Source organism: Cetorhinus maximus, chromosome 15, assembly GCF_964194155.1.
Source record: "Cetorhinus maximus chromosome 15, sCetMax3.hap1.1, whole genome shotgun sequence".
Classification (NCBI taxonomy): domain Eukaryota; kingdom Metazoa; phylum Chordata; class Chondrichthyes; order Lamniformes; family Cetorhinidae; genus Cetorhinus; species Cetorhinus maximus.
This window is the reverse complement of record NC_135893.1, coordinates 82,206,624-82,228,015: the sequence shown is the minus strand read 5'-3', so window position 1 is coordinate 82,228,015 and position 21,392 is coordinate 82,206,624. Positions and strand designations below refer to the sequence as shown.

Here is a 21,392-nt window from a genome sequence, read left to right as displayed (position 1 = left end):
AATGCTGGTCTTTATATCTAGAGAACTAGAACACAAGCTTCAGTTGTACAACTATTAAATATACAAAAGTGGCAAATAAGATTTATTTTTTATTAAATCCTGTTTAGAAATATGTTTGTAAGGGTCATCAAATACTTGGCACACTGAATAACAATTTTTTATGGTGTCGCATTGGTCAGTGAATTAAAAACTCTCCAACTTGTCACCCTTGTAACAAAGACTAATTGTGCAGTGAATGTGAAACAGGTGGTAGAATTTCATTATTGGGCTTCTGGGGGTGGTGGTGTAGTGGTAATATCATGGACTAGTAATTCAGAGGTCCAGGTTAATACTCTGGGGACACAAGTTCAAATCCCACCATGGCAACTGGTGCTATTAAAATTCAACTAATTAATAAAAAAATGTCTGGATTTCAACACTACTCTCAGTAATGGTGTCCATGAAACCATCAGAATGTTGTTAAAACATGTCTAGTTCACTAACGTCCTTTAAGAAAATTTGCTGTCTTTACCCAGTATGGCCTATATGTGACTCCAGAGTGGTTAGCAATGTGGTTGAATCTTAATTCCTGTCTGAAATGGTCCAGCAAGCCACTCAATTGTACAAAATTGCTCGAGTAAAGTTACAAAGGAAGAAAACTGGAAAGACCGCCTGGCATCACCCTATGCAGCAGAGACAACAATGGCACACCCTGCCCAATTGACCCTGCAAAATCCTCCTCCCCAAAATTGGGAGAGCTGCCTCACAGACTAGTCAAGCAACGGCCTGACATACCAAATCATAACTTACTGCCACTGCCCCAGACTCCTCCATCACCATTCCTGGGTATGTCCTGTGTAAGTCATATTTAGGGCTAGTTTTAAGCCAATCCACCTAACTTACAGTGAATTATGTCAACATAGCTAGAAACAACCATCTAAGTTCAGCACGTGACCTAGAGGGTACCTTAGAAAGGATTTTTGCATTTCTGTCAGTCAGCAAAACAATATGTACTCTTAATATTTAATATATTTAGTTGCAGAAACAATAGAGATATATATGCCCATAACTATGATAACATACTTAAACGCATGCTAGAAGAAACAGATTAATTGAAAGCAATGTGCTTTGGCGGCAAGCTGAAAAATTAACCCTAATCAGCAGAGCTGACACTAAACATTCACGCTTTTAAGTTTATAAGTATTATTTCACCTTTTTATGTTCTATTCAAGATAGAACTGTTTCTTTAAAATCTATATACTCTTTATAGATTAATTTCATGTTATATTCATAATAAGCTGACAATGTCAAAATACTATTCTTGTGCTAACACTGAGATAAGAAGCCATTTTGTGTTCTGTACTTTATAATCACTTACATATATTAATTAAGGGTTATTATATAATTAGGAATCAGCCAGGAACAGATGATGACCAAATAATGCACCTCAATTAAGTTGTAATTGAAGAAACAGTAATTAATCAGGTAGTTATGTTGAGGCTGGATTTAAAAGCGTATAAGTTTAAACAGTACTGTAAGATTTCTGCGTGGGTGAGTATCAAATCAGATATTTTGTGCTAAGCTCAGCATAAGCCTTGAACAAATGGACAAGAGACAATTGTACTAAGTCAGATAACAAAAGACACCGTGGGTAGTCAAACTCCAATTAAAATAAAGCAATAATTAAATTAACCAATTATGAAATTACACAGACATATTTTTTCCTTTTAATATAAACTCTCTCTTTTAATTTACTATTCGAGAAGTCCATCTTTGCCTTATGGTCATGTCTTGTTTGAACCAAAACCTTTATTGGATTTTATTCGCTTAATTTGAAGTTGGATAATTGCATAATTAAGAATTAAGATAAATTAAAATAATCTATATATAAAAAAGCTACACCTGTCCCATCAGATGTGGTGGCAGGAAGGCATTGCTCTGTGAGTTCTCAACATTGACTCTGGACCCCATGAAGTCTCATGGCATCAGGCCAAAATGGGCAAGGTAACCTCCTGCTGATTACCAGCTATTGCCCTTTCACAGTTGATAAATCGGCACTCCTCCATGTTGAACACCACTAGGAAGAGACAGTGAGGGTAGCAAGGGCACAGAATGTACTCTGGATGGGGGACTTCAATGCCCATCACTAAAAGTGCCCACTAGTACCACTACCGAAACCTTACTGAAGGACATATCTGCCAGACTGGGCCTGTGGCAGGTGGTGAAGGTACCAACAAGAGGGAAAAACCTATTTGATCTTGCCCTCCTACCCATTGGAGATGCACCTGTCCACGGCAGTATTGGTAGGATTTACCATTGTGGTGCTTGCGGAGACAAAGTCCCATTTTCACACTGAGGATTTCATCCATCATGTTGTGTGGCACCACCAACGTGCTAAATGAGATAGATTCAGAACAGGTCTAGCAGCTCAAAACTGGGCAACAATGTTGCACTTGGCCATGAGAAGCAGCAAAATTTTATTTAACCACAATCTGTAATGTCATGGCCCTCACTCTACCACTACCATCAAGCCAAAGTATCAACTTTGGTTCAATGATGAGTGCAAAAGGGCAATCCAGGAGCAGCACTTAAAAATACATAAAAATGAGGTGCCAATCTGGTGAAGTTACACCACAGGCATGCCAAACAGCAGAAGTAGCATGCGATAGAGTGAAACAATCCCACAACCAATGGATCAGATCAAAGCTCTGCAGTTCTGCCACATCCAGTCGTACATGGTGGTGGACAATTAAACAACTTAAACAGGGAAATCAGTTCCACAAATATCTCCATTCTCAATGCTGGGTGAGACCAGTGTGTCAGTGCAAGAGACAAGGCTGAAGCATTTGCAACAGAAGCTTCAGCCAGGAGGGCTGAGTGGATGATCCATGTTGGCTTTCCAGAGATCCCCAACATAGAGGCCAGGCTTTTGCCAATTTAATTCACTTCACGTGATATCAAGAAAGGGCTGAAGGCACTGGATACAGCAAAGGCTATGGCCCCTGACAACTATCCTGGCAGTAGCACTGAATATGTGCTCCAGGACTAGCCATAGCCCTAGCCAAGTTGTTCCAGTACAGCTACAACACTGACATCTACACAACAATGTGGAAAATTGCCCAGGTATGTCCCATTTACAATAAGCAGGACAAATTCAATCCAGCTAATTACCACCCCATCAGTCTACTTTCAATCATCAGCAAAGCGATGGATGGTGTCAACAATGCTATCAAGTGGCTTTTACACAGCAATAACCTGTTCATCAATGCTCAGTTTGATTTCCACTGGGGCCACTTGGCTCCAAACGTCATTGCAGCCTTGGTCCTAACAAGAGGTGACATGAATGTGACAGCCCTTGACATGAGGCAGCATTTAATCAAGTGTGGCATCATGGAGCTCTAGCAAAATTGAAGCCTATGGGAAACAGGGAGAAAAATTCTCCTTTGGTTGGAGTCATATCTAGCACAAAGGAAGGTGGTTGTAGTTGCTGGAGGCCAATCATCTCAGCCCAAGGACATCAGGGAGGCTCAACCATCTTCAGTTGCTTCATCAATGACTTTCCGTCCATCAGAAGGTCAGAGGTGGGGAGGTTTGCACAGTGTTCAGTATGATTTGCGACTCCTCCGATACTGAAACAGTCTGTGTCCATATGCAGCAAGACCTGGACAACATTCAGGTTTAGGTTGATAAGTGACAAGTAACATTTGCACCACACAAGTGCCAGACGATGACCATCTCCTTCAAGAGAAAATCTAACCATTTCCCCTTGACATTCAATGGTGAGTTCCCACCATCAACATCCTGGGGTTATCATTGACCAGAAACTTAGCTGGATCAATTAAATAAATACTGTGGCTACAAGTGCAGGTCAGAGGCTGGGAATTCTGTGTCAATTAACTCAACTCCTTACTTTCCCCAAAGCCTATTCACTATCTACAGGGCACAGATCAGGAGTGTAATGGAATATTCTCCACTCACCCGGGTGAGTGCAGCTCCAACAACACTCAAGAAGCTCAACACCATCTAGGAAGAGCAGCCTGCTTGATTGGCACCCCATTCATCATTTTAAGATCATAAAATCATAAGAAATAGGAGCAGGAGAAGGCCAATTGGCCACATTGAGCTTGCTCTGCCATTCAATAAGATCATGGCTAATCTGATGGTGGCCTTAACTTCATTTTCCTGCCTGCCTCCTCATAACCCTTGTAGATCAAAAATATGTCTAACTCAGCCTTGAATATATATAATGATCCAGCTCAAGGGGAGATGGTTCGATTCTCTCTTGTTGGAGATGGTCATTGCTTGGCACTTCTGTGGCATAGATGTTACTTGCCACCTGTCAGCCCAAGTCTGAATGTTATCCGGGTCTTGCTGCATATAAACACAGACTGCTTCAGTGTTTAAGGAGTCGCAAATGTTGCTGAACATTATGCAATCATCAGCAGACATCCCCACTTCTGACCTTTTGATGGAGGGAAGGTAATTGATGAAGCAGCTGAAGATGGTTGAGCCTAGGGCATTATCTATGTCACCCTGGCTACTTTATTATTTTTCTTTTAAAATGGGCAAATGGCTGGACGGATAAAATGACCGCCATTCCCCACATGATGGTAGCTCTGGGAGTTTCTGAGCAGTTTAAACGTGGACAAAGGCTAACACATCAAATCCCTGGAATGTAAAACTCCTTGCATTCTATAAACATTTCAGCCTAGCCAACAAAGGACAATGGATGAGATGTTTGCACCAGCTATGCACAAATGCAGAGCTTTTTGTGACTCATCTTCAACGCTGTGCTAATGGTTCTACAGTTACCTGCTCAAAACACAATGGGTTTTAACCAAAGGAGCCTCATTAACTGAATAGTTCAACCCAAAACCATCCTGTCATGTGACTAAGACTTGAACTGTTTTAACTGCTTTAATTATATAGCTTTCGGATTCCATCTTCAGTCTGCTGTTTAACATCTGGTTCGGAGGGCACGCAGAAGCAAGCTCTGACCAGGTTGAGCGACTAGCCCCATCTGGGGGGGGGGGCGGTGGGAGGGTGTGTGTGTGTGTTATTAATACAGGATTGGATCACTCCAAACCGAAGGGTTGGGGAACATATGCCACCTATATAAAAGGGGGTAATCAAAAATCAAAACACCTTTGTTTATGGATGGCTAGTGAGTGGAGAAATCAGGGCTATTCTAAATTAAACCCCCTCCTGTCCGTAACACTATCCTGAGGAACTCCTGCAGTGCAGTCTCAAGCTGAACCTTCTCACAGCAAAGAAACACAATGGTGAATATGCAGACAATTCAGAGCTCCTAGCTGGAGGAGACTAAACTATAATGAGTATCCAAATAACCTAGTTCTCTGCTTTAGGGAGAATTGTGGAATCCACCCTAGACACTTTCATGCAGGTGAGGAGAGTCTGTAGGGAGACTGATTCCCCAACCTCTAGAGTGTCCCATCCTGATGAGTACAGCTCGAACTATCTTGCTCCATGGTTGGAGGAGGATTTTAGTGGTGAACAGATTGCCAGAGGCAATGGGGAAAGAGCAAATATTAATAGATTGTAAACATGCGAAATTGATCTCTACTTACCTGAAGCAGACCAAGTTCTATTCATGATGTTGTCTAAATCACTGCTCCAGTTTTCCACCTGTTGCAGACTCTGTAAGATCCCATCCAGGTCTATTTGTTCTATACACTACAAACAAGTTCAACAGCAGCTGGAGGTCAGCTTGTCAGCTTACACTAAATATTATTAGATTTAAAATTAAAGGAGAGCATCTGTTTAAAGAATATAATCCGAGGGCAGCTTTCAGAAGCCGAGGACGCACATTAGGAAGACTTGGTCTTTGAGACTGATATTGGTGCCAGGGCTGGAGCAGAGAACATTACTTCAGATTTACCAAATGCTATTAGTGGAGATGAAGAGGAGATCAGCTGACTGTCAGTCAGAGAACTGGATGCTCCTATCACTCATTTGGTATTGATGTTGGATAGCACTAGCCCAACAGATAAACCTAAAGGTCCAGCTCACTGCCGATGAATACCAGAGGAAGCTATGTAGGACCTGAAGTGCTTGGATGACTCCGCTCTGACACAATGTTCAGAAAATGTATCCATAAAGGGAAGCCCCTGAGAATAATTCCTTCCGCCTCTTAATATACTTGACCAACATTTTTAAAAATCAAAATAATTGCCATGATTCTTTCATATCTAGTCAGGATATTACCCAGAGGTGAAGGGCAGTAAATACCTTCTACAAATCAGTTATGGTCAGTATTCTAACTCAACACCGCTCTGCCCTCTTCAGGAACATCTTAAGGAAGCAGTTGTGTCTGCAGCAGAGAGAAGAATGTTTATCTGCTCACCTCTAAAGAGAGTATAGGTGGTCTGTGGGTGTGCTGTCCAGTACATGTTGAATTCCTTCCATTTAGCCCTTCCTTTGACACTTGTATAGTTTCCTGGTCTCTGCTGGAATTAATTAATTGACTTTTGGTGAATGTTGCCTTGTTCTTGTTCGGCACCATTTCCGGAATGTTTTCTGGGATATTTTGCATGAAGTCTTTTTCAGTTGTTAATTCTGAATCTAAATTTCTATCTCCACTGCCTTGACACCTTAGAATTTTCCGTTTCTTATTGTTAATGACTTTTGGTGTTATGGATGATTGTGGGTCTCCTCCACCATTATTTCCTAGATCCACAAGGTGCTCTTTTTCACCAGGCCTGGATTCCGTTTCTAAGTCCAGTGAGTTCTCACTCTCACCAGTTATAAAAGCTGCTGATAGCCCCAGTGATTCAACATTGTTACCAATTAATGGGCCAGCTTCAGCTGCCATAAATTTATTAGTGGTGGTCGATTTTTTCGAGAGTCTTGAATTTTCACTCCTAAAGTCCTGGTGATCATCGAATGGTCTTTCTTTATAGTCCTGTGCCCAAGCCTCACGTGGGCATCTTGCAGATTCCAGCATTTCCTGTGAACATTCAGAAATCATTGACATTGTCATCAAGATGGAGAATTAATGTTTGAGAGTTAAGGCTTCAAGAAGAGAGGTGAGGAAAACATTTTAAAAATCAATAGGATGGAAAGCCGTACTTGATACGAATGTGGGCCAGAGAAAGAACTACAACATGGTGGACACAATTCTTCATTCTGTATTGATGTTTAGCAGGCTCAGCACCAGCACAAAAACCTTGCAGTTTGTGTCCCATATAAAATATAATGTGAATCAGATGTCCCTTTATTCAGGAGATTTGGCAGTTCTGCTCCCATCCTAGCTTGCACCTGACAGAATGGCACATGCCCAATTTTATTTCAGCCTGAAAAATTCATCTTACCTATTTTTTTGTAGGAGAGGGAGGAACATCTCTGGACCGTTGTCATACTGCCTGTGCTGGCAATTCATGGATAGTGATGTATGACAGACTCAGCTTTGCATTCATTTTAATGAATAAAATAGCTGTAACAGGTTAAAGTTGTTGTTTCACTGATTCAATAGAATGACTTACAATGCACTTCAACATGCAGCCTAGAGCACATGCATTTCAAATCAGTGCAGTGTCAGGTGAGTGGGAGCTCTGTCACAGATATGTGAACAGAATTGAATCAAGATGGAATCAGCTGAAATTGGGTAAGTGCTGAGGCACTGGCTACAATGAAAAATCCTAAACCAGATTCTAGTGTAAAATGAAATGGAGACGAGCACAAGTATTAAAATACCTTGCAGGGTTGCTAAGGGAATGTGATATATGTTGAACTGTTGCACTTTACCTCAAGAACTGGATCGTCGAGTGATAACTCCCTCAGATCCTCGGGCAGGTGGGAAATTAGCCCTATGGTACCACGCTGGAAAATAGGAACTTCACCATCTTCTGAACCAGACTGTGCAACAAAAAAAAATGCAGAACATGAGGGTTTGGATCAGATTGCAGTAAGAGTGAAGAATAAAAGGAGTTGGGTTGATGTTCGGTGACAGGTGAGGTAGCTCACCATCAGTGAAGGCTTAGGGAATTCACTCCCATATTTAGTAAGAAGCACATTTAACTGTGGGATTCCAAAGCTGAGACTTACTGATGAAAAGTCTGAATCAATGGAGGGAAGTTCATCCTTAACATGAGCGAATATCCTATCCCAGTACGATTTGAGACCATCACAACCAATCGTTGAGCTGTCATATGTTCTCTGAAGTTCACAGCTGCCTTCATCAAATAATGCTGGTTTCTGATTATTTGAAGTCATTTTTATTCAGGGCCCTGCTTCCTCATATAGTAGGAATCTGGAAACAGAAACAATTAAATGGTTTGGATCATTTACATTTCTTAATGATTAATCCACCCAGGATAACAGGACACGCTCAAAGGCTCTCCGGTCAGTCAGATTGTGAAAGATATATTCACTCATGAGTGAAAGGAAAGATCTTTCATACAATCTCTTCCAGTTAGAGGAGTTGCTATAAACAAGGAGTAAATTCATATCCAGTGGAATGAGAAAATACATCAAGAGGATTAAAATGGCAGCAAATGAACAGGAGGACAGCATTCAACTCATCAAGCACCTTCAACCACTCAATTCGATTATAGCCGATCTGTACCTCAACTTGATTTACCTGCCTTTGGATGATCTTACCCAACAAAATCTTATAGATCTCTAGCTTAAAGATTTCAATTGGCCCAGAATCAAAAGTCTTCTGGGGGATTGAGTTCTAGAGTTCCTTTGTGCAAAAAATGCAAAACACCACCAGGTTGTCACCTCCCACCTGGGTGTGTTCCCCCCTGAGCCTGCATTCTCACAGCCCCTCACCCCACAGCTGGTGTTTCCTCTCATTCCCTTCAAACCAGGGCCCCACTTCATCCCTGTCTCTGTGTTTCCCCCTCCCTGGGTCAGTGTTTCTACCACATCCAGGGCCTATGTATTCCACCTCCTGGAGGCCTGCGTTTCCCCCACCAGGGCCTATTGTTTCACCAGCCCTTCCTCAAGGTCTTGGACCTGAGTTTGCAGTCCCTCTCCACCCCCACCACCCCAGGCCTGCTTGTCCCAGGACTGTGTGTTACACTACCAGGGCCTGTGTTTGCCCCTCCCACCACCTTGGGGGTCCTTGTTTGCCCACCTGCCTCAGGGGGAATGGGGGGAACTGTGTCTGCCCACCCAAGGGCCTGTGTTTTTCCCCCACCTTGGGAGTCGTCTTTGTTTCCCAACCCCCTACACCAGTAGCCCTGTATTTACTGTCATTTGCGGCATACGTTCAACCCCACTCCCCCGGGAGCGTGTGTTTGCCCCCACCGCCCCCATCCCCCTCCCCCGGGAGCATGTGTTTGCCCCCCCTCCAATCCCCACCCCCCCCCCCCCAATCCCCCTCCCCCGGGAGCATGTGTTTGCCCCCCCACCATCCCCCTCCCCCGGGAGCATGTGTTTGCCCCCCCATCCCCCTCCCCCGGGAGCATGTGTTTGCGCCCCCCATCCCTCTCCCCCAGAAACATGTGTTTGCCCCCCCCCCCCCATCACCCTTCCCCAGGAGCATGTGTTTGCCACCCCCCCCATCCCCCTCCCCCGGGAGCATGTGTTTGCCCCCCCATCCCCCTCCCCCGGGAGCATGTGTTTGCCCCCCCCCCCATCACCCTTCCCCAGGAGCATGTGTTTGCCACCCCCCCCCCATCCCCCTCCCCCGGGAGCATGTGTTTACCCCCCTCCCCCCAATCCCCCTCCCCCTCATCCCCCCCCCCTCCCCCAGGAGCATGTGTTTGCCCCCCCCCCCAATCCCCCTCCCCCTCATCCCCCCCCCCTCCCCCAGGAGCATGTGTTTGCCCCCCCCCATCCCCCTCCCCCTCCCCCAGGAGCATGTGTTTGCCCCCCCCCCATTCCCCTCCCCCGGGAGCATGTGTTTGCCCCCCCCCATCCCCCTCCCCCGGGAGCATGTGTTTGCATCCCCCTCCCCCGGGAGCATGTGTTTGCCCCCCCCCATCCCCCTCCCCCGGGAGCATGTGTTTGCCCCCCCCCCCCCCATCCCCCTCCCCTGGTGGCCTATGTCAATACCCCCGCACCCATCATGTTTTGTGGTTGCCCCACCCACGGGGGAGGGCCTGTGTCTGACCGTCCCCTGGGCCTCTGTTTTGCCCCCCAACTGTTTCTCACCTCTTAACGGTCGGTCGGTCGGTTCAAAACCACCCGGCACAAAATGGCTGCCGCTGTTGCCCCTGGTTACTGGACGCCAATCAGGCTGTGGGTTCGCATGAAATGTAACAATAAGAAGCGAGTAAAGCACAAGATAGTTATCCCCCAATTACAAAGTGCTCTGGACAGCGCCGGCATCTCGGAGGACTCCCTGTGACAGCTGTTGAGGTGTTGCCCAAGGACCTTTAATGTGGTTTGTTTTGAGAATTGGTCAATCGGGCTTCATATTTAACACCCAAGAAAACAGCATCCACCGTAATTTGCATTTGTTTGTATTTTGCTCTTGCAGAGAGCTGACACACACATGACGGCCGAATGGCCTCCTTTCTTGTAACCATCCTATTAGTCTAATTTATTGATATGCTTATTTTTGATGTAAGGGAATTGATGGCTGATTTTACAACTGTTCACAACTCTGAGCCTGACTGTGCAGGAACACGAACCCAAGAAGGAGTTGACCTCAGTTCCCCAGTCTTTGTAGCATTGTTAAGACTATCACTCCCAATTTGCACCGATTGATCGGTTGCCCAAAGATACTGTCACTTAAAGGAAGACCAGGGGTTTGGCAGGGGGACATGGAAGCTGAATGCGCAACTGCTGACCCCAGAGAACACTGAGGAGCTCAAGAGGGATTACAAAGGTTGGAGAACCATGAAAACCCCTCTTTGAGTCCCTGACACACTGGTGGGAAACGATCAAGGAGAACATCAAGAGATTTTTCATCCTCAAAGGTGTCCAGAAAGCTAGAAAGGAACAGAGGGAAATGTCCCGACTCCAGAAAAACATGCAGAACCTGCTTCGGCTGCAGTCAATGGGGGTTGATGTCAAGGAAGAACTCCAAGAGGTAAAGAGCCAGCAAGCCTCGCTCTTTGCCCTCGGAGGCCTCCAAGATCATCTTCTGGTCCGATCGCTCCATGGAGCAGGATGAGACGTGCTCATGTTTCTTCTTCCAAAAGGTACACAGAGAGAGCGCCGTGATTAGCAGCTTGAAGGAAGAAGACGGCTCAATAAAGTCATCGCAGTCTGACATTTTGAGGATTAGCAAATCCTTTTATGTTGGATTGTATGACGTGAAGCCCGCAGACAGCACGGCGTCCCAGTCCTTGCTGTCCTCTATCATGCAGGTCTTAGACGACAGTACACGGGAGAGTCTGGACAAACCGCTAACTCCTGTCAAACTGCCAGGAGCCTTTGAGTCCTTCGAGAAGAGTAAAACTCCCGGAAGTGACAGCTTACCGGCTGAGTTGTATTTGGCTCTGTGGGACTGGATCGGCCCAGCCTGCTAGAAGTGTATGGAAGTATGCTTCTGGCTGGCAGCATATCAGAATCCATGAGAAAAATCATCATCACCCTCATCTACAAGAAGAAGGAGGAAAGGGAGGAAATTAGAAATTGGTGACCCATCTCACTGTTGAATGTGGACTGTAGGATTCTGTCCAAGGTCATCGCCAATCGGGCCAAGTCTGTCCTGGAGTTGGTGATCCACCCTGAGCAGACCTGCACTGTACCCGGCAGAAAGATCTCTGACAGCCTTGCACTACTCAGGGATACGATTGCCTAAGTACAGGACAGGGGTGTGGACACCTGCCTCATCAGCCTGGACCAGGAGAAGACATTTAACAGAGTATCACACACCTACATGGTGGATGTGCTCTCCAAAATGGGGTTTGGGGATGGAATCCGCAACTGGATCCAACTGCTCTACACAAACATCAGTAGTGCAGTTTCAATCAATGGGTGGGAATCAGAAAGCATTCCAATTAAATCTGGAGTCAGGCAGGGCTGCCCTCTCTCCCCTGTCCTGTTTGTGTGTTGCATAGAACCCTTTGCTGAGTCCATCAGGAAGGATCCGGGCATAAGAGGAGTGACGATCCCAGGCAGTGGAGGCACTCAGGTCAAAGCCTCCCTGTACATGGACGATGTCACCGTCTTCTGCTCGGATCCACTGTCGGTGCGTAGACTGATCAACATCTGTGACCAGTTTGCACTGTCCTCGGGAGCCAAGGTAAATTATGGCAAGAGCGAGGCCATGTTCTTTGGGAACTAGGCTGACCAATTCTTTGTCCCCTTCACCATCAGGGCGGATGGCCTGAAGGTGCTGGGGATATGGTTCGGAGGGACCAGGACATGCATTAGAAACTGGAAGGAGTGAGTGGCTATGTTGGAAAGAAAACTGGGCATGTGGGAGCAACGCACCCTCTTCATTGTGGGTAAGAACCTGGTCATCAGGTGTGAGGCACTCTTGGTGTTGCTGTACATAGCGCAGGTCTGGTCCATTCCTCACTCCTGCACTGTGGCAATCACCCGAGCCATCGTTCGCTTTATCTGGAGGTCAAAGATGGATCGTGTCCACAGGGACATGATGTACAAGCCTCTAGATAAAGGGGGTAAAAATGTGCCCAACATCGCCCTCATCCTGATGGCCACCTTTGTGTGTGGCTGTATCAAGCTGTGCGTAGACCGTCAGTACGCAAACACCAAGTGTCACTACGTGCTGAGGTTCTACCTGTCCCCAGTGTTACGAAGGATGGGTCTGGCTACCCTGCCGCGGAATGCTCCAAGTAGTTGGACCGTGCCGTACCACCTGCCCTTCGTGGAAGAATTTATGCGGAGAAGCACTTTTGACCACAACTCCATCAGGCAGTGGTCGGCATGTAACGTCCTAGAGGTCCTGTGGGAAAAGGAGATGGTGGATCCTGTCAGATGATTCCCCAAGCAGACTGCCTAGGTCATTTGGCAGAATGCCTCATCACCAGAACTTTCCAACAAGCACCGTAGCTTGGCTGGTGGTGAGAAAGGCCCTCCCTGCCAGACCTTTCCTACACGCCAGGAGTCTCACTCCCTCTGCATGCTGCCCTTGAGTTGGCTGTGGCCTGTGGCAAGAGACCTTTGTTCACCTCCTTGTGGAATGTGCCTTTGCAAAGAAGGTCTGGAGAGAGATGCAGTGGTATTTGTTGAGGTTCATCCTGAGCCATTCTGTGACACAGGACTCTGTGCTCTATGGGCTGTTCCCAGGGACACATACCAAGACAAACATCAACTGCAGCTGGAGGATCATCAACTCGGTGAAGGACACCCTTTGGTCTGCCCGAAACTTGTTGGTCTTCCAGTGTAAAGAATTGTCCCCAACCGAGTGTTGCAGACTGGCACATTCCAAGGTTCAGGACTACGCGCTGAGGGACGCACTAAAGCTTGGACCAGCCACTGCAAAGGCGCAATGGGGAAAGGTCACTGTCTAAGACTTTTCAGCCATAGTGCACCGAGGGGCTCGGAATTGTATAGATCCCTTGGGCTGTATGACTCACAAGGAATGTGTACAGTGAAAACTACAATTGTATTGAAGCATCTCAGAGTGCAACATGAACTATGTAGATAACTTGAATACCATTGCACTGTCTGACTGTTTGTAATGACCAAGTTGAGATATCGTAATGTTCATTGATTGTATTGAAGCACTTCATGATCTATGTGGGAACTTGAATCTGATTGTACTTTTTGTGATGGCCATTTTGAAATGTATTGTAATGTTCTTTCAGAAATTTCATGAATAAAGTATATTTTTCCAAAAAAAAATCAAAGCTACAACCTGGCAGTTGAGACTCTTAAAATCAGTCCCTTGTAAATAGATTCCCTCCCACAGTTAAGAAAGCATTTAAAATATGTACATTAAATAGGGGTAGTAATCTTGCCTATGGATCAGAGATTATGGACTTGAGGCTGATCCTTCAGTGAGGGAGTACCACTCTGTCAGAGGTTCCATATTTTACACAAGACGACAGGTGTGTGTAAATGATTCCTTGGGGCTATTTGAAGAGAAGGGATGGAGCCAAACCTGGTTGGGCATTTTCCTGGAGGTTTGATCACATGGCATCTGATCAAGTGAATATGATCATGTGATATTTCCCCATAGTTTGATAAAGTTGTTGCATTTACCTTGTTCTGGAATGTATTGCGGTGAGTGAATATGGCTGTAAACTTTCCCCCCTCTTCTCCGGTAGAAATGAAAGGTGACATGTGACAGAACTGGCAGTTTTCCCACTTGCAATGGCAAAATTACAAGCTGGCAACAGAGTTAATTAGCAAGCCGGAACTGATAAGAGTAGCCATGCTTCTAACACTGCTGGGGAGGGACTGCTATAAACTGTATTCCACCCTAAATCCTACAGATGAACAAAGAAAACGGACAACGGAGATTTTGAAAGTCTTGAGCACACAGTTTGAGCCCTGAGTGAAAATTACTCTTGAGCGCTATGTATTCAACACTAGAGCTCAAGTGAAGAAGAAACTATAGATCAGTATGCGACTGCAGTAACACAGCTTGTAGAATCATGTGAATTTAGGCAGCTAAAAGATGATCTGATTAAAGATAGAATACTCTTAGGCATACAAGACCCTTCCATGGGAGAAAGTTTACTGACAGAGGGGAAACTTACGCTCAGGAAAGCGATAGACACGTGTAGAAATGCGGAGCTTGTAAACTGTCAGTTAGAGCACATGTATGGCAGAGCAGACACGGAGATATATTATGCTGAGAGACTTTCCAGGCCAAAAGAGCAGAACAATCGCAGACAATGGGCAGGATGCAAATACCACACAGGGCATCACACAAAGGATTGTTTAGCTTGGGGAAAGTAATGTTTTAACTGCAAGAAGCAGAATCATTTCGCACACAAGTGTTTGGAGAAAAAAAATCAAAACGAGCCTATACAGATGGCTTTTGGAGAGATATCAACAAGAGTCTGATGAAGCACTATACACAATACAACAGGCTGATTCCGTCAAGTCTATCGGTGATAAGTGGTTTGTGACTGTTACAATGATGACCGCAGAATGAGAGTATCAAGCAAACAAGGAGTATCAGATAGGCACTGGTGTGTCATGCAATACCATGACCTTGACAGAACTTTGCAAAGTGGCTCAACATGGTGATCCAAAAATGAAGCCCTCAAAAGTAAGGCTGAAGCTATATGATGGCACCATACACATACTGAGAGGACAAATTAGTCTGAGAGCCGAATGCAATCGCAAGATAGAAGATTTAGAGTTCCAGATTATAGATGGGATGCAACAACTACTCATCTCAACTGAAGCAAATCTAAAGCTTGGACTGGTAACCCTGTAAGTGCCATTGGAGATTTACAACGTATCACAGCACACAAAACCATTGAATCACAGAGTCACAGAATTTTAACGGCTCAGAAGGAGGCCATTCGGCCCATCATGTCTGCACCACTCTTCAAATGAGCATTATGACCTAGTCCCATTGCCCTGCCTTTTCCCTGTACACTTGCTTTCTATTCAAATAATCATCTAATGCCCTCTTGAATGCCTCGATTGAACCTGCCTCCACCATACTTCCAGGCAGTGCATTCCAGACCCAAACCACTTGTTGTGTGATAAAGTTTTTTCACACATCACATTTGCTTCTTTTGCAAATCACTTTAATCACTCTTGTTCTTGATTCTTTTACGAGCAGGAACAGCTTCTCCCTATCTACTATGTCCAGCCCCCTCATGATTTTGAACATCTCTATCAAATCTCCTTCTTCTTAGCCTTCTTTCCTCCAAGGAGAACATTCCCAACCTCTCCAATCTATCCTCATAGCTGAAGTTTCTCTTCCCTGGAACCATTCTTGTAAACCTCTTCTGCACTCTCTCCAATATGCTCACATCCATCTTATAATGTGGTGCCCAGAACTGTACACAATATTCCAGCTGAGGTCTAACGAGTGTCTTATATAAATTCAGCATAACCTCTTTGCTCTTATACTCTAATCCCCTATTAATAATAAAGCCCAGGATACTATATGTTTTATTAACTGCTCTCCACCTGTCCTGCCACCTTCAATGATCTGTGTACATATACACCAAAGTCTTTCTGCTCCTGAACCCCCTACAAAATTACACCCCTTATCACTTCCTTATCAACCCATATTTTGCCATGTGAATACTAATTATATCCCGAATAATTGTTTCTAGAATCTTACCCATCACTGAAGTTAAACTGACTGGTCTGTAATTGCTGGGCTTATCTTTACAACCTTTTTTGAACAAGGGCATAATGTTCGCAATTCTCCAGTCCTCTGGCACCACCCCTGAGTCTAGGGAAGGCTGAAAGATTATGGCCAGTGCCCCTGTAATTCCTACTCTCACTTCCTTCAATATTCTTGGATGCATCTCATCCGGTCCCAGTGCCTTGTCAACTTTAAATACTGACAATCTATTCAACACTCCCTCCTTATCAATTTTGAACCCTTCCAATGACAGAGTTTCTTCATCTGTCACCATGACCTGGGTAGCATCCACCTCCTTGGTAAAGACGGGTGCAAAGTATTCATTTAATACCTCAGCCATGGCCCCTTCATCCATGTGTAAATTCCCTTTTATGTCCCTAATCGGCCCTACTCCTTTTACCACCCTTTTACTATTTATATGTCTATAGAAGACTTTGGGATTCCCCTTTATGTTGACTGCCAGTCTTTTCTCATAATCCCTCTTCGCTTCTCTAATATGCTTTTTCACTTCCCCTCTGAACCTTCTGTATTCCTCTTGGTTCTCAATTGTATTTTCTACCTGACACCTGTCATAAGCGCACTTTTTCTTCTTTATCTTAATTTCAATCTCTTTTTTCATCCAGGGAGCTCTGGATTTGTTTGCCCTACCTTTCCCTTTCGATGGACTATACCTTGACTGTGCTCAAACCAATTCTTTTTTGAAGGTAGCCCATTGTTCAGCTACAGTTTTTCCTGCCAATCTTTCATTCCAGTTTATCTAGCCCAGCTCCGTTCTTGTCCCATTGAGGTCAGCTCTTGTCCAGTTGATTATTCTTATTCTGGATTGCCTATTGTCCTTTTCTATCATCATCCTAAAATGTACAATACAAGTCCCTTGACTGCTGAACAGACCCTAGAGGAGTACAGGGTTGGGATGTCTACCAGGAGAATATCATCTAGAAGTAGATGAGCGTGTGAGACCAATTCAGCATCTGCTGAGAAAAGTTCCAGCTGCCCTCAAGTCAAGCATAAAAGACAAGATAAAAGAGCTGGAAAAGAAGGGAGTAATCAAGAAAGCGACAACTCCTACAGACTGGATTAGCAGCATGGTGGCAGTGAAACAACCTGCGAGTATACTTAGATCCAAAGGATCTAAATAAAGCGCTGAAGAGATCTCACTACCCCATACCAACCATCGACGGAATTTTGCCACAATTTGCCAAGGCAAAGATCTTTACTACTCTAGATGCGAAGGATGGTTACTGACAAGTGAAGCTGGATGAAAGCAACAGCTTTCCGACTACATTCTGGACACCGTTCAGGGCAGGTATTTTGCATCAGTTTTCACTATAGAGGATACAAGTAACACCCCAGAAGCAGCTATAAACCAAGCCATGGAAGTGGGGAAGGAGGTCAAGGAAATTACAGTCATCAGAGAAGTGGTACTGAGTAAATTGTTGGAGCTGTGGGCTGACAAGAGCTCGGGTCCCAATGGAATTCATCCTAGGATCTTAAAAGAAGTGTCTAGTGAGGTAGTTGATGCATTCCCTAGATTCAGGGAAGGTCCTAAAAAATTGGAAGATAGCAAATGTAACTCCATTATTCAAAAAGGGGAGGAGACAGAATGTGGGAAACTACAGACCAGTTAGCTTAACATCTGTTGTAGGGACAATGTTAGAAGCTATTACTAAAGAAGTTATAGCAGGGCACTTGGGTAAGCTCAAGGTCATCAGGCAGAGTCAACACGGTTTTGTGAAAGGGAAATTGTGTTTAACCAACTTATTGGAGTTCTTTTGAGGGAGTAACATGTGCTGTGGATAAAGGGGAACCGGTGGATGTACTGTACTTAGATTTCCAGAAGGCATATGATAAAGTGCCACATAAAAGGTTATTGCAGAAAATAAAAGCTTATTGTATAGGGGGTAACATATTGGCATGGATAGAAAATTGGCTGTCTAACAGGGAGCAGAGAGTTGGCATAAATGGGTCTTTTTTGGGTTGGCAAGATGTAACAAGTGGTGTGCCACAAGGATCAGCGCTGGGATCTCAACTGTTTACAATTTATATAAATGACTTGGATGAAGGGGTTTAAGGGATAGTTGCTAAATTTCCTGATGACACAAAGATACGTAGGAAAGTAAGTTGTGAAGTGGACATAAGTAGGCTACAAACAGATATAGATAGGTTAAGTGAGTGGCCAAATACCTGGCAGATGGAGTATAATGTGGGAAAATGTGAAATTGTCAATTATGGCAGGAAGAATAAAAGAGAAGCATATTATCTAAATGGTGAGAGCTTGCAGAGCTTTGAAGTGCAGAGGGATCTGGGTGTCCTAGTGCATGAATCACAAAAGGCTAGTACGCAAGTACAGCAAGTAGTTATTGCGAGGGGAATTGAATACAAAAGTGGTGGGGGGGGAGGATATGCTTCAGTTGCACAGGGCACTAGTGAGACCACATTAGGAGTACTCTGTACAGTATTGGTTACACTATTTAAGGAAGGATGTAAGTGCATTGGAAGCAGTTCAGAGAAGGTTTACCAGACTAAAACCTGGAATGGGTGTGTTGTCTTTTGAGGAAAGGTTGGACAGATTAGTCTTGTATCTGCTAAAGTTTAGAATAGTAAGAGGTGACTTGGTTGAAACATATAAGATCCTGAGGGGTCTTGACAGGGTTGATGTGGAGAGGATGTTTCCTCTTATGGAAGAATCTAGAACTAGGGGTCACTGTTTAAAAATAAGGGGCCACCCATTTAAGACAGAGATGAGGTGAAATTTTTTCACTCGGAGGGTCATGAGTCTTTGGAACTCTCTTCCTGAAAAGGTGGTGGAAGCAGAATCTTTGAATATTTTTAAGGCAGAGGTGGAAGGATTCTTGGTAGGCACGGGTTGATAGGTTATCGGCAGTAGATGGGATGCAGATTTCAGGTTACTATCAGGTCAGCCATGATCTTATTAAATGGCAGAGCAGGCTCGAGGGGCTGAATGGCCTACTCCTGCTCCTTGTTCGTTTGTTTGTGTGTTCGTATGTATACAGATGGTTATGCATGCCGTTTGGCATTTCCATGGCTTCAGAAGAATACCAATGTAGATAGCGTGAGATAGTTAGTGATCTTCCCAGAGTGGAAACCATAGCGGATGATCTACTAGTCTATGGATACGGAGACACAATGGAAAAAGCCATGGCTGACCATGATCACAATTTAATATGACTGCTAGAGAGCGCTTGGCTTGCCAGATGAACCTGAAGCTGAACAAGAAAAAATTGCAACTGAAGATGCCTGAAGTCAAGTACATAGGTCATATATTGACAGCAAAAGGTCTTTGCCCGGAACCTGACAATGTGAGCTGTAGCAGCGATGCAGCAATCAATGGATGTGAAAGGAGTGCAATGATTTGTTGGAATCATGAACTATTCAGCAAAATATTTGCCTAATTTGTTGCCAAAAGTATGAGCCATTATGCAAGCTCGCTGCAAAGGATGTGTAGTGGTATTGGAGAACAGAACAAGAAGCAGCATTCACTAAAATCAAACAACTAGTGATGACAATGCCAGTGCTGAAGTACAATGATGTCAATGAAGAAGCCACTTTGCGGTGTGATGCCAGTGAGACAGGTATTGGAACAACCCTAAAGCATCAAGGGCAACCAATCGCGTTTGCATCCAGGGCATGAATGCAAACAGAACGATGCTACGCTCAGATCGAGATAGAGTGCCTGGCTATCGTTTTTGCTTGTGAGCATTTTTATCAATACTTTCTTGGGAGAGACAAACTAACGGTGGAGTCTGACCACAAGCCACTTCAAAGCATTTTTGTCAAACTGCTGCTATCTGCTCCAAAGTGTGTGCAAAGAATGTTACTTTGTTTACAGAGATATAATCTGGATGTGACATACAAGCAAGGGACACAGGTGTACATTGCAGACATGCTGTTGAGAGCAGCACTCCCCATGAAGAAAGTTGAGGATGGTACAACAGAATGTGAAATCATCCAGATTCGATGTTAAGCAGCAGCTAGACATTATCTGGAAGTCATCAATCCAGCAGAGACATTGAATCTGACAGATGAGCACCTTGCTCAAATCAAACAAACTACCCAACAAGATGCAACTCTCCAAGTGCTACAAGAAGTGGTGATGAGAGGATGGCCTGAAAGCATCAAGGACAGACCTGTGCTCACAAGAGCGTAATGGGTACACCAAGATGAATTGACAGCCCAAGATGGCATTTTGTACAAAGGAAATAGTTAACATCCCTAAGGAGATGAAAGGAGAGATGCTGAAGCACATGCATGCTAGCCATCAAGGAATTGAACTGAGTCTGAGAAAGGCAAGATAAGTGCTCTACTGGACAAATATGAGCAATGAAATTAAAAACCACATTGGCCAGTGCGGTGCTTGTAACGAGTAATAAGCTAAACAAGCTAGAGAGCTGTTGGTGACACATGACATCCCAAACAGATCATGGATGAAGCTGGTAGTCGACTTCTTCACTAGAACGGGAACTGATTATCTTATCACTGTCGATCACTATCCTGATACTGGGAGTTAGACCAGCTGACTTCAACGATGACAGGAGAAATAGTAGAATTGCTGAAAGCACAACTCATTCGTTACTGCATTCCAAACATTGTGATGAGTGACAGTGGCCCTCAGTTCACGAGTGAAGAATTCAGCTGTTTCACAAAGGATTGGGAAATTCAGCATTATACATCAGCTCCACAGTATCCCCAGTCGAATGAAAAGGCTGAGGCGGCAGTGAAAATTGCTAAAGGAATCATCAAGAAATAGAGCAAATCTAGCACTGAAGTACACAAGGCAATCCTTGAGTGGAGAAACAAACCGACTGAAGGTGTGAAAAGTAGTCCAGTCCAAAAGCTAATGTCACGCTGCACCCAAACTACTCTTCCAATAGCAAAAAATGCTACTAAAACCAGTAGTAGTAACAGGTGCGTGCGAAAAAATTCAAGGTGAAATGGCAGAAAGCCAAATTTCATTTTGACAAGACTGCCAAACCACTGCCAGAGCTGAGCATTGGAGAGCCAGTCAGGGTACAAACCTTCAATGCTCTCAACAGGAGTCAGCCCACGTGGAAACTTGCATAGAGAAATTGTCAACTTGATAGTACACAGTGGAAGTAAACGACCAAATAACCTGCAACCGCAGGCATATACGCACAACTAGCAAAGCAATAGTTCATAGCAATCGACCAGTTAGGGAGAAGGGGCCTCACCATCTGTACTGAGTACAGAATGATCATCA

The 21,392-nt window shown here is 44.6% G+C and overlaps 1 protein-coding gene across 11 annotated transcripts in view; it reads right to left on the bottom strand.

The window, feature by feature from the left end:
• Positions 1-21,392, bottom strand: part of LOC144690875 (dynein axonemal assembly factor 8) — an 88,673-nt gene that overhangs the window by 54,781 nt on the left and 12,500 nt on the right. For 9 of the 11 annotated variants that reach the window (XR_013578983.1, XR_013578982.1, XR_013578984.1 and 6 more), the window contains exons 2-5: positions 8,044-8,248; positions 7,744-7,854; positions 6,344-6,946; positions 5,568-5,673 (exon numbers count right to left, since the gene is read on the bottom strand). Coding sequence is in view for 8 of the 11 variants with exons in the window: in XM_078558734.1 (XP_078414860.1) it covers positions 5,568-5,673; positions 6,344-6,946; positions 7,744-7,854; positions 8,044-8,211 (988 nt within the window). In the remaining 3 variants the exon portion in view is untranslated. Of the gene's footprint in view, positions 1-5,567; positions 5,674-6,343; positions 6,947-7,743; positions 7,855-8,043; positions 8,249-10,101; positions 10,187-21,392 lie in introns of all 11 variants that reach the window. The other 2 variants (XM_078558735.1, XM_078558737.1) reach the window with 2 other exon arrangements.